The 14,371-nt window shown below is 39.8% G+C and overlaps 1 protein-coding gene across 5 annotated transcripts; it reads left to right on the plus strand.

The window, feature by feature from the left end:
- Positions 1–3,779: 3,779 nt before the first annotated feature.
- On the plus strand, positions 3,780–14,371 carry fshr (follicle stimulating hormone receptor). Of its 5 annotated transcripts, none has more exons than XM_026352200.1 (14): positions 3,780–4,223; positions 5,888–5,959; positions 6,985–7,059; positions 7,312–7,386; positions 7,483–7,557; positions 8,267–8,341; positions 8,748–8,828; positions 9,289–9,357; positions 9,452–9,526; positions 10,166–10,351; positions 10,453–10,673; positions 12,096–12,277; positions 12,375–12,566; positions 13,293–14,371. In XM_026352200.1, exons 1-14 carry the CDS (start codon positions 4,033–4,035, stop codon positions 13,815–13,817), a joined length of 2,094 nt encoding a protein of 697 aa, XP_026207985.1. In that variant the 5' UTR covers positions 3,780–4,032; the 3' UTR covers positions 13,818–14,371. The 5 variants fall into 5 exon arrangements, with proteins under 5 accessions (XP_026207985.1, XP_026207986.1, XP_026207990.1 ...); XM_026352201.1 differs by having other exon boundaries at positions 4,092–4,223; positions 5,604–5,959; XM_026352205.1 differs by adding an exon at positions 6,760–6,886 and having other exon boundaries at positions 4,108–5,959.

Here is a 14,371-nt window from a genome sequence, read left to right on the forward strand (position 1 = left end):
GCCTGTAGTGCATCTTGTGTTGGTCTTTGCTCCCTTCTGCTCCTGCAGACAGGAAAACTGTGTCTGTATTACACTATGCTCATCTATGAGAGCAGATCATTTTTAATTAATTAAGACAAACTAATAGCAGCTTTCATTTATACCCTGTTAAAGTGTTTTTTAAATCTTCATTTGGACAAAGGTTGCCGTACAGAGTGTGGTGTGCTATATAAATATTGAGCTATATTTAAAGGAGTAGTTCCACATTTTTGGGAAACCAAAACATTGAGGAGAGTTCAAAACTACTTATCAGGCTGCACCTCTAAAAGTCAATGTGCATCTTGTTTGCTTGAGCTATACAAAAACAAACTAAAAAACCTTTCTTGTTGTTTTATAGGGAGTTATGTGTCGGACTTTTTCTTGGCTGGAAGTTGTAGCATCTAAAAGGCCCTGCTGGTTGCCTGGCAACTGCTCAAAGACAGGAAACACTCCAGTACGCAGCAGCCAGTAAAACAGTGAACTGACGTTTCTATTCTTATTTAAACATGCAAACAAACAAAATGTAACATGTTAATTTAAGCGCATTAGAATGTGATGTTTTCAGTTTTCCAGTAATAAACTCATTATCTTTCAGTGTGGGACTGTTGAGCAGACAAAACAAGAAATTTCAAGTTGTTGTCACCTTGGGTTTGGGGACTTTGAATGGTGTGTTTATTTGCTGATATATTAAATAATTGTTGAGAAAAAAGTATGCATTACAGCTCTGGGACCCAAGTGGCTGTTTCCTTTATGCTAAGCTAAACTAATGAGCTGCTGGCTACAGTTGTGTATTTAACAGATAAGCCCATACATTGAGATGGTTTGGATCTTCTCATCTAATAAAACTGCTCCAAATTTGGAAATCTTCCTTTAACCTTTAACTAATTCTAACAAACTTTGTTTTTCTGCAAGTTGCATATTCTCCTACACCCCACCCCCCCTCATTCCTTCACACCTTCATGAAAGTTAGAAAAGCAGTAGCTGTTCTTACAAGTCCCACTCTGTCTATATGGCACAATAGACACATAAATACCCCCCTGCACACAACAAGCAGAGCTTTGAAGTATGACTCAGTGCAGTGAACAGTGTAAGTCTCTGCAGAGTTGCTGTTTGCCGGATGAAAGATTCCTGAGACTGCAGAGTCGAGTTTGTGTCCTCAGGTGAGAGGGGCCACAAGGACCTGCTATTCCAACAAACACCTCCCAAGTCTCACTATACCGCTTATTTTCTCATGGTTTTTCTTTTTTCTTTCCTTTTGTCTTTTGCTGAACAGTCTGTGCTCAACAAAAGGCTCGTGTTAGGCTGTAGCCATCTGCCACTGTGCTGTCCTTGACCACAGCCAGCTAGCAGAGAGATAAAGACACAGCCCTGCTATTTTTATAGGGTAAATACAAAACAACTCCAGTCCTCACTAGTGCCAAATCAGTTACTTTGTGTCAACATACACCTCACACATTTGCAGAGAGGACAGACAGTTCATCACATCAGAAAGCAAGTACACGAACACAAACTGCTTTCATATCTATACCACTAATGGGGTTGAAAATGTAAGGTTTGGCATTGTCATGTCACTAGAGCATAGGCCATGTTGTTAACATGAATTGTTTGATCTCATGCAGTAGATCATATTTGGCTCCTCTTTACAACTGGAACAGTTGTTAAGCTTCAGAGAGCACTTGACAGGATTTAAAACCATTTGTATTGCACACCTCATTCACTTTATTTATTGAAAAGCATGGCTGACCAAATTACAGCTGACAAAGTTGTGCATCAAGCATAGTGTATCTTTGTTACACATTTCAACCACTTCATAATAATATATTAGCTGCTACAAGCATGCATAGATACAAACATGTACATGTGTGTCTTCTTCTGCCTCAATTCTTTGCAGTGCAAAAACTGTATATTAAGAATAGCCTACTGATAATGCAAGGATTCGGAGTTTAGCTTTAAAGGGATTCTGAAATGGAGATTTCAACAAGAATTTGTATTTTGTATTGTATTCTGTGCCCTACTAAGCCTTATGAAAATGGTTCATGCCTTTACTCTACAGTGTTAAACCTTTAAATTAAAATAAAATGAATATAAGTTACAAACATTTTTACCACACCTCCCAGAACCAGTGTAAAACAATCAGCAAAGAGATTATTCTAAAAATAAATACCACATATCTGCACACATACATGCACAGAGACAACATAGATATTCCTCAGTCTTTCATCGCCACTCCTTTGTGCACCTGCATTTGTCAGACTGCCATATCTGTCTGTCTGACTTACTCACTCACTCCTGCTGCTTCTCTCTTGCCTTGTGTGCAAGCAAAGCTGTGGGAGAGTGTATGATAGAGAACGTGTGTGTGGTCATGTCAAGAGCTCAAGGCTGCATTTTTCTTTTCTGCTTTGGAATAAATCACAAAGTACTCTATTTCTACCCATGAAGTTCCCACAGTACAACATGCATACGCATACACTCAACTATTTACCAGTGCAGACTGCAATATGTTTGGGTAGAAGAGGCTAAAGATTAAAAAATAAAATCCAGGAAAAAAAAGTTACATAAATGGGTGTGTGCACGTGGATGCAGAGAGAGTGTCCTTGCAAGCTGGCTGTCGTGCTGACATGTGGGGTTTGGAGTAGAAAGGAATATTATGTCCATTTCTATCAAGCTGTGCTCATCGTTCAACACAAATATGAGACAGGAGACAAAACAGATTTAAGTCCTGTTGCCTGTAAATATTTATATTGTGAGTTTGTTGACATGATGCTAAAGAAGATTCAAAGGATAGTCAACATCACACTCTCACTATCTGTACTGTTTACTCTAATGACACTATGAATAAAATAGACTTAGAGTGAAACGAGCTTGTAACAACGTCACAAAATTATAAAGAAAGCTAAGAAAAAAATCCTGATCTACGGAGGCCCCAAAGTGACAAAGGAAATACAGCTGCATTAAATAAAGTACTGCTCTCGGTTAGGTGGTTAAGCATTAGTCTTTACGACCAATCGTTTGATAAAATACATCAAAACTGTATTTATTTGGCCTTAGCACACGTTTAATAAATTACATAACAGTGGACCTCTGGTTACTTCTTCTTGGTCCCTGGTATAAACCCCTGATGTGGTGGATAAACTGAGAGGACTTGCTAGTTAGTTTATCTGGCAGCTAGTTGACACTACTTAGTTCACAGACACCACAAAATGACAACAATGAAAATAAATTGTGGACTTTGTCGTCTTGAACATATAATTTTACCAGTGCAAAATTATTTTGGTCCATTGAAATTAATCAAAATTTTAAAACTCAGTATTTAAAATCTAGTAAACTAGTAGAATTTGATTTAAGGTGTCTTTATTGTAATGTGACACACGGTGAATCAAACTGAAAAAAGCAAGCATTATTAAACTCAAAATTAGCCTTGATTAACTTGATTGTCTTTATTAACAATGAATCCGGCACCACATAATCTTTGTGATTAAAATGTGATTGTCTGCTTGTGTTATTTGATTTGAGTGAGAAATTTCAAGGATTAAGACATAAGAAATTAACACTGGCAATAAGTGTGTAATTTGTAAAACTGAAAAGGAAATGTCTCTCATGGCATCCTATCAAGATTTGTTCTCTGTTGGGTAATTTTTACACACACACACACACACACACACACACACACCACACACTGCTCAGCGAAGACCTCCTACATCCTCATACACCCATAAAGCTTTTCACACGCCCCCACCATTCACCACTACATGTCAGAAAGCACTTCTTCTCTCGTCGACCTGATGGTGAGTCCTGAGCGGATACATGGACAAACAGGCGAAAACTTTTCATATGTAAAGTGGAGCCAGGGCTTTGATGGAAGGCCTGCACACATGTAAACGCCACGTGGAAAACAGAATGGCACGAAAATCGAGACAAAATTAGAGCGAGTCGGCACCAAAGAGGAAGAAAAACAAGAACATTTGCAAACAGAAACTCTAAAGTACAACAAACTGGGTTCAAACTGATGCAGTGATGATGGTGATGATTCATATAATGTTGATGATTGGAATTAGGACAGCAGCAGCCTCGGCGCCAGATTCTGCAGTGAACATTAAACCTGGGCTTGAGACCAGCTTGGAAAAACAAACCCCGTTCTACTGTTACCCGCTGCCACTGGAGGTCACAAAGATTCCCTCCAACATCTCCAACAACACTGAATGCATGTGAGTACGTGCACACACACATCTAAGTTAACACACCCAATATCTGCAGTAGTAGCAATGATAAGCTTTCAATTGTTAATTCTCTTAACTCTTTATTCAGTTCACCTGCAAAGTCCAATTCATATTAGACATATTTAATAAATAGAGACAATAGAAGTAGGAAAGGCCAAGACATCCTGACTGTTAGTTGCTCTGTGTGAATCCTACATTTCCCGTGATGCAACTTAATAGCATCTTTGTTGGATCCGCCATGCTTGGTACATGTGTCTTTCAAGCTCCAAACTTCCAGTGAGTAAATAGTCTTATATTGTGTTGTGTAAACTGTTGTGTGTTTTCCCTCTGCTCAACTACAACAATCGAGGACAGATTTGGATGAATAGCAAAGCTCTCAATTCACAATCCCATCCATGAGCATGCATCATTTCGACTTTCCCCTCTAATGCTTGTTCATCTCCTCTTGGCTAAATTTTGCACTGGACTCGCCAGTGCTATATAAAGAAGGGAATATATGCAGAACACATCTATTCATCTTCACCGACTCCCAGCACAACCGTAACTTCCTATGGTGGCCATTGAGCAGCCACAGGTTAAACATGCCCAGTGGCAACAAAGGAAAGCTATGTTTACATTTAGTGCACTGAATGCAATTCCTTGTTCATAGAACATTAGCAAAGCTGTTTATATCATTTAAAATATAAAATAACAATGCATTGTTTACATGTATATGCTTCCCACCACATATGTGAGCACATTGCAGCTTCGCGAGTTACTGCTTCCAACTGTCTGTTAGTAAAACAGTGTGAAACTTACATCACCACTGTGTATTGCCTTCTTCTTGTGCTTGCAACGCTGACCAGGCGACAATGTTTGGTCACTTCCCAATCATGATGAGATGCAATTTGTGCCTCTATTTGAAAGGAGCAGTACAGAGGAGATGGAGAACTTCAGGGGGTAAAGAAGGGTGTGATAGGATGCTGAGGTTACCAGGGTGCTCATAAATTTTGGAGCTTGAATCGGTTATCGAGGGTGGTGCAAGTGGTTGAGTGTTTTTTACACAGTGACACAGAGCTAGCTGAGGCAGAAGAGGGTCATTGCCACACGCAGTAAACACTGACCTGTTGTTTTGGCCGTTTTAAACATTTTTAAGGAATCTCAAGGCCAGACGGGGGGGGCGGGCCACGATTAAGGGGGTCAGCATAAAGGTTAGGATTGCCTGAAGCTGTTGCACAAACATAAAAGAATACAAATAAATACGACTGATACACACACATGCATATGAGGATGTACATTGTGACAGAAGTAGGAACTGTTCCCAAGAGTTGCACTGTAAACTCCCAGACCGCAATGTGTGTGTTCTCATCTGTTCTTTTCTGTTCGAAGGTCAAGGCTTAGGAACAGCGGGGATATTTACAACTATGCAGCCGTGGATGGCCAGATGCAAATTAAGCTTGGAATCCATTCTGAACAGGAAATTGTTGTTTGCTTAAAAGGAAAATGTGGGAATAAATAGTCATGCACATAGAGAATTGACCATTTCAAATGCTGTACACACAAGAAAGTGTACAGCTAATGATTTTCCACCTAGGATGTGTCTTCAGTGATTACATTCTTGTGGTTAGTGTGTTGCTGAGGGCTGACGCGAATGGCTGTTTTTGCACCAACAGACAAGTCAGGCAGACGCAGATTAGAGAGATTCCCCAGGGCACCCTCACCGGCCTGCAGCACCTCGGGAAACTGTAAGTGTGTTTGTCTGTCATTTATGTTTATTCTCTAATGTGGAACATAATGAACCGAGGAGGTCTAAACACTCCAGATATGGATCATACAAACACAGAAATCAGGAGAGGAGTGAAGGGTCTATGTTTAGATGCCACTGTCAAGTTTCTCTTAGTTACATTTAGTTACTGCTCCAAATTAAAAACAAAACGTTACGATAATCCCCTAAATGTGTGTGTTATTATAACAAAGAAAGGTTATAAATATGGCGCTGTGATGCGAAATGTATGCTATTTGCTTCTTTGTGTGACCAGAGCCTGCTCTTGGCATAGACTATGTAGGCGGTGGCCTAGGGCGCCACGTGCTGGAAGAGGAGCTGATGCAAGCACTAACAAGAAAAAATAAATAAAAGAATAAATAACAGATGTATTTAGTCAGACCGGAGCGGAGACCCACACCACTCTCCTCCACTGCAAATGGATCTGCAGCCCGCCCTGGCTACACAGTAGTATGTAAAAGGGGGCACCAAACCATAACCTTGCCTAGGGCACCAAAATGGCTGGAGCCGGCTGTGTGTATATAACATCTGTGTGTAGAAATAGAGTTGGATTATGCATTTATATCTGTTGATTTAGATTTCAGTGCATTGTTGGTGCTGTTTTTGCAGCACCATTAATGGCAAGGGACACTCTCTTTACATCTGTGGAGCTTCCTATGTTGGAGAGTTAAAATGTGGTTCCCAATTGTATCTGCAAGAAAAAGCTTGTGTTGGCCCTGTGCTGATGTCATTGCAAGGTTTGAGATTCCCTTTTGTCCATAGTGACCAAAGTTGTGAAGAGACTGCAGTGGAACTGAGTGTGCAGCTCCTTCATTTCTCTACATTCAAGTGCGAGTGCTGAGTGTGCTGTGTGTCTTCTCAAAAGTTCAGCCATAAGATTAGCAATATAGTAAGATGACAAACACCTTCTGATTTTTTAAAACGTGTCTGTACCACCATGCTCTACTCTAAAGCCTCCTCTTCAGCTTTTCTTTACTACCTCTTCAGTACCATAGTGGAGAATGACATGCTGAGGAGAATCTGTACGTACGCCTTCGCCAACCTCCAGAGGCTCACTTATATGTGAGTATAGAGTTTTCTTAAAGCCACGGTAATGACGCATTTTGTTCAATGTGCTCGTGTGTGTTTAGTCTCTGCAACGGAACAGCCAGAGCTGCAAAGTCTGAGAAAACTGATCACCCAAACAGTTTAGAAGAAGGCTTTTCACAGTGAAGGAGACTAAATATGTCTTAAAATAGATGTGAATGAAGACCAGAAAGCAGCTTTTTTATTTTTATGCTACATTCTTAATTTATAAAATTGTGTTTCTCTTAGCTTCATCTCAGAAAATGTTGCTCTGGAGAGCATTGAAGCTTTTGCTTTCTCCAATCTCCCTCAACTCACTGAGATGTAAGTGTCACTGACAGGATAATGACAGTGGTGAAACAGTAACTGTACAACCAGTCATTTATAGAAATGAGCACATCACTGTTGTGTTTCTTTCAGAACCATAACAAAGTCAAAACACCTGAGTTACATCCATCCAGATGCATTCGAGAACATTGTGAACCTAAAGTATCTGTGAGTACCCACTGAGAGTGCCGAAAGGATGAATATGTGCTTCATCTGTTTGTAGTTTTCAAAGTGATTGAGTCCAAAATGGGTCATGGGTGACAGGCCTACTTCTGATAGGCCCCCGCATGACCAGAGACATCATTTTTTAATTAGCTTGGCTCCCTTGGATGAGAAATCAAGTATCATACTTTATCCCGGGAAAGTTTTTCTACAATGATTTATGCACCATGTGTTTGTTACAACCAAACTAAATTGGATTGTGAATTTCTTAATCTATGTCAAAGTAACTGGAATTGGAACCTTGCTTCATAATTTTAGTTTATTTATTAAAAACTGACCAGAAACTATTGCTGGTTGTGGGTTAATTACATGCAAAGCTGTGCAAAAATGACAAAAAGCTCAAACAGCTATCTATGAGATATGTTTGTCATGTCAAATTAAATACATGATCACCTATTTAGAATGAGGCTGAATCTGTGCCTTTGCCAGACAGTTGTTTGGAAGATGAAGCTCTTTAAATGTGATGATTTATCACTGTGGCACCTGAGCATCATTGTCCTGGAATCTGTTCAGTTGTTAAATTTTTTCTTGGCTAATACAATGAATGCTGCATTGTCCAATTTTATCACTGTGACTCACTGCACAGAGCGTCTGTTGTTCAGAGGTCACAGTGGGAATGTAGTAACATTTGGTGGTTCATTTGCACATCACACAGGACCATCTCCAGCACTGGACTGAGAATTTTTCCAGACTTCACTAAGATCCACTCCAAGGTCCACGACTTTCTGCTGTAAGTCTCAGCTCAGTATATAAATGTAGTACAAACGGACACACAGACACACACCCACACAGCATTATTCCCACATGAATTGAACATATAGGCTATTATACAGCATGCACACAGAATTAAACATGCCTGGAAGGCCATCGCATCATTAAAGTATACCGCTGCAGCTAAAACCTACGCACTGAGCAGGCCTGCGAACCATCTGTGTCTTGTCTCAAGCCTTTAAAAGTCCATCTTCAAACTGTCTCCTATCTCTGTTCCAAAAAGGAAATTGATTTAAAGTGTTTGTTGTTGATATTTTGTACCAGCTCTGTACACATCTGTGTTTTCCAACTAGAAAAAGAACCTATACCATTTTATTTTTCCATATATGTTGTTAATTATATATTTTGATCCTTGTGCTGCATAGTGACTTGCACGAGAACAACAACATAGAGAGAGTCCCCACCAATGCTTTCAGAGGCCTCTGCACTCACACTATCCAGGAAATGTAAGGGATTCATCTTTTTGTTTTTGTTTTTTAGAAACACATACACTTTGTACTTGAAGCTAAAAGTTGACATTTTGGGAAATGAACTTCCTGAGCAGATCAGTCTTGTGCCTGTGCCAAACATATAAAGTTGCATTCAACAGCGACCATGAAAGGAAATTAGCATTTTACCACTACTAAATCCAACAAATGTAATTTGCCTACAGCTTTCAAGGTCCAGATTGTTAAATAAACAGAAGAGGAAAGAAAAGGAAGAATAAGAGGAAGACTTATGTAATAATAATTACAATTTACTTTCTGTTTTTGACTAAAATCCGGTATATTCATGCTGCTTTAAAGAATGAGAACAAAAGAAAAACACTCACTAAAATTAGCTTTGATAGTTCAAATAGGTTTACTGTTGGGAATCTTCTGTGTTGGAGCCACATGACTGTAACTTGGCTTCTCTTTCTGATGACAGACGGCTCACCAGAAATGGCATCAAGGAGGTGGCAAGTGACGCCTTCAACGGCACAAACATGCACAGATTGTGAGTCACAAGCAGAGACAATTACAAAGAAAAGACTTACAAAAAGTAGTCAACTCACATGTTTAATTTCTCTCTTTGTCTCACTCTCCTCTAGGTTCCTAAAAGGCAACCAACAGCTTACTCACATCAATCCTAATGCCTTTGTGGGTTCCAGTGAGTTGGTGGTACTGTAAGCATGACATCTAACAGTAACTCATGCCCACATGATTCACCCTCTTCATCATCATCACTTATTAAAATCAGAATGTAGGAGAAAACAAGAAATAATGTGGCATGTGTGGGAAGGTTTAAAAAAAAATGCCAGGTTTAAGGTAAAAATAAAGAAAATAACAGGTGAAGTCATTTAAGTTTTTTTTATCCATTTATTGGCAAAAAAGAAACACCTACTAAAGTGGTAATCAGAAAATAAATCTTTTGTTCTGTCATTCTCGACAGCACAGTAATCACTGGCAATCAAAATGTAGGTCTTTCTGTGAATTTTCTATTCAAGAAATTCCAGTTTTTGTGTTTTATCCATAGCAAAAAAACATAGCTGGCATTAATATGTATGTATCCCTTGTGTTAAACCCTCAGAGTCCTGTATTCTTTGGTGAATACATCAAGCTTGTTTTTAGCTATACTAACATTTTTTCTAGATATCTTCACAGCCTTAATATTTTACAACCCAGAACTAAAATAGTAATAAACCATAACATTAATATCCCTACCACATAGAGCAAACATCTGTTGCATGGCACGGATTAGAAAATTAAAACAGTTTCATTTGCACCTGTTTTAAAACCCAACTTGTTTGTGCTTGTTCCTACAGGGACATCTCTCACACAGCTCTCAGCTCCCTGCCGGACTCCATCCTTGGAGGCCTCCAGAGGCTGATTGCACAGTCTGCCTTCCATCTGAAAGAACTCCCGCCGCTACAGCTCTTCACCAAACTGCACCAGGCCAACCTTACGTACCCCTCCCACTGCTGCGCCTTTCAAAACATACACAGGAACAGGTATATGTCTTGCTGAGAATTCGCATAAAGATTGGACACAGAGTGAAATGATAACTTTGACAAAGATTTTCTTTTTTGTTTGTGTTTTTTGTGTGTGTTAGGTCCAGGTGGAACTCCTTATGCTCCCACCCCAAGGCTCAGGATGACCGTCACTTTTATAGAGACCACTGCTCCAATTCCACCTCCATCATCTGCAACCCAACACCAGACGATTTTAACCCCTGTGAGGACATCATGTCCACTATACCCCTTCGGGTGCTCATCTGGGTTATCTCCATCCTTGCACTGCTGGGGAACGGAGTAGTACTCGTTGTATTGTTAGGTACTGAACAGGAAATTCCTTTCAAAGGCACAATTCAAGTTATGTCTTATTACACATTTGGTTTTGGGCATTTTCAAAGACTCCTCTGTCTGGAGTTTGGTTGTTATAGTAGCCATTCAAGTATTTTATTATTCATAATACTAAGTTAGTAATTTCAGAGGTGTAAAGTAGCATACATATATTTAACATAAACTATTCCTTACCCCACATCTATACTACACTTTGATAAAGATTCCAGATTTGACATGACATTATTAAATAATTCAATTTAATTTCTTCTTATTGACAGTACACAGATCTGCCAGACATTGGATGAGCTCATTATTCATGTTAACAATGTTTTGCTCCCACAGAGGGGCCACACTATTATTCTACTATCAATAGCTATACAAAATGAGCACTCTTCGCCCCAGCCCATCTTTGTGACATTCTTGAATCCTATCCTCATTCAAGCAAAAAGCAGATACTGTACTTGGCAGGACGACCTGGCCTCACATCCAGAACCACAGCACTCTTTACCAACACCATCCTCCAATAGTGAACCCCATCTTGCTAATCCATAGGCCACACAACAAGTATGCAGTATGCAGGCAGAACGCCATGCGTTTTTAGAATACATCAAACAAACCAGCCAAGCCTCTTCTGCTACTTCATGACAGCAAGCAAACAGACCAAATACCAAGCTGGCCAGCATGCCAAGCTAAACAGAACGCTGCCTGAGCCACCAAACATTTTCCATCATGGTAACAAGTCAATCCTCCTGTGCTATTTAACAAAAAGTGTAACATAATCATAGACATAATCAACCAACACACTGCTGTCAACAACTTTCTGAGACCACTTTACAAATTCAGCTGTTACTATCTTTAGCCATTCACAGGAAAACATTCCTACTGTCAGCCGTGTTTTAACTACCTGCTTTATGCTTTGCTTTTTTTTATATCTACGTCAATTAACAGAGAAAACAACTGACTTGCCAACAAACCCCCTACAGTCAGCCTGTAGGGGTTTGCTTCTTTCATTCCTAGTTTTTTACTTTGCTTACGCCATCTTGTCCTACTTCTTCTCATCATTTATTTCCTTTCCTTCCTCTTTTTTTTACTTCTTGTCCTCCTTTCTTGTGTTTTATATTCTGTTTTTACACATTTGCTTTTCTCTTATGTTTTCTTGCTTTGCTAATGTGCGTATTTTATCTCTTATTCTGATTATACAAAGACACTCTGCAGATAAAAGGTTTGCAGATTTAACCTGAGATTATTCAATATTTAAACTTTTTGAACATTTCTTTTAATGACAGTCATCAATACACCAACTAAGGACATTTTAATGTTGTTCATCTTTATTTTTGGCACCATCACCGCCTGATTTGTACCTGTCAGTGACATTTTCATCACTTTTCTTTTACCACTGATATCTTGCCAGGCAGCCGCTCCAAGCTGACTGTTCCTCGGTTCCTCATGTGTCACTTGGCCTTTGCTGACCTCTGCATGGGCATCTACCTGGTAGTCATAGCAACCGTAGACATGCTCACTCGTGGACAGTACTACAACTATGCCATAGACTGGCAGACGGGGCTGGGTTGCAGCGCTGCAGGCTTCTTTACGGTGCGTATGAATGCATTCAGTTCACTGCATACAGTAAATATTATAGTTTAATAGATTACAAAACTCATCAATGTACATGTTTGTGTGTGACATGCAGGTGTTCGCTAGTGAACTATCAGTGTTCACATTAACAGCAATCACCCTGGAGCGCTGGCACACCATCACACACGCTCTAAGGCTCGACCGTAAGTTTCGTCTGAGACATGCATGTATTGTTATGACAGTAGGCTGGATCTTCTCCTCCCTGGCCGCTTTGCTTCCCACAGTCGGGATCAGCAGCTACAGCAAGGTGGGTACTTCATTTGGCCTACATACTCTGTGTGTTTTTCTTCTTGATTAATCACTGCAGCTTGTATAAATGTAGTTATAACTTCAAATACACCACAGTGTCTGACTGTGCCTTTCCAGTATCAAACCTACATTTTCAAAGAACCTTCTCTAGCTGCACAATTTATTCAAATGTAGTTTTTGTTTGTTTATTTGTTTTTTGAAAAATCAAAAATGATTACCTGTATCCAGTTTTGAAACCTCTAACCGTAGTTATAGTAATACATTTTTTAGGCTACTCTTTGAGGACTGAAGAACCATGTGTAAGGCACATGGTTACTGCACTGTTGCCACATTGTGCAATAAAAAAAATTATCTCACAGATGGAATAATACAACTGATTGTTTCATGCGGGTCAATTGTATTATGTTGTACTGACAGGTGTTTCTATTACTTTGTCCACTCCATTTGTTTCAGTGAGGCTAGGCTACGTAACATTTAACAGCAGCACAAGCAACAGCCGTCACACCAACCAGCTGTATCAGTGTTATAATGTTCAGTTTGTATTAAACTGCATTAGTTTTAGTTTGTAGCTTGATTTTGTTGTTATACCCCACTGGTCCATATATGTTTTCACAGGCCCATGTTTTAGTCTGGGGGGTGAGGTGGAGATTAAATATGTTTAGAGCCTTTGTATGCTGTAATTTCTAATGTGTTTGTGTATGTATCTGTACTTTTTATGGTTCAGGTGAGTATCTGCCTGCCCATGGATGTGGAGTCTCTGGTGTCTCAGATCTATGTGGTGTCTCTCCTCCTCCTCAACATCCTGGCCTTCTTCTGTGTATGCGGCTGTTACCTCAGCATCTACCTGACCATCCGCAACCCCTCGTCAGCACCAGCCCACGCTGACACCTGTATAGCCCAACGCATGGCCATCCTCATCTTTACTGACTTCATCTGCATGGCTCCCATCTCCTTCTTTGCAATCTCAGCCGCCCTCAAGCTCCCTCTCATCACAGTCTCCGAATCCAAGCTGCTGTTGGTTCTCTTTTACCCAATAAACTCATGCTCCAACCCCTTCCTCTATGCATTCTTCACCCGCACCTTCAGAAGGGATTTTTTTCTCTTCGCAGCTCGTTTTGGCCTGTTTAAGACCCGGGCACAGATTTACCGAACAGAGAGTTCCTCTCCGTGGACCTCTCCAAAGACTAGTCATGTGACACTGTACTCCTTGGCCAACACATTGAGCCTAGATGTGAAACAAGAATGCTGACTATCTTTCATCTTTCATCACTCTCAGACTGTGTGGCTCTGTGCATTATTGTAATGCATCCCCCTCCATCCTAACAATTTACATCTGAAGTAAAAGTAGCAACAGCTGTTACTGATAGGAGAAGTAAACTAATTTCGCTTTCATGTGCAGTCTTATGTAAAAAACACCATCCATTTGGTGTCCCAAGATAATGAAATAAAATAAATTACTCCCAAACAGTTTAGCAAAGGTTTTGATGCTTGGGATATCAGCAAATGCACATCCAGAAATCAACATTCATTTAACATTCAATGCTATGATTGAATGATATTCATTAAGAAGCACCCTACAGGGGACGTACTCATTAACAATCTCCTCACACTGTAGCTCTCCATGCCTTCACATCCCCTCCTACCTATCAGTTTCTCAATACTTCTAAATGAAGGCTTCGTACTTATTTTTGTAATATAATTATGTGTATTGTTTGTAAATGAAAGCACTATTAAGTGATCTTTTTATATTTATGTGTTTTTTGCTAAATATATCTATGGGATGTGTTTTTTCATATTATTATA

Source organism: Anabas testudineus, chromosome 19 (genome assembly GCF_900324465.2).
Source record: "Anabas testudineus chromosome 19, fAnaTes1.2, whole genome shotgun sequence".
NCBI classification, from domain to species: domain Eukaryota; kingdom Metazoa; phylum Chordata; class Actinopteri; order Anabantiformes; family Anabantidae; genus Anabas; species Anabas testudineus.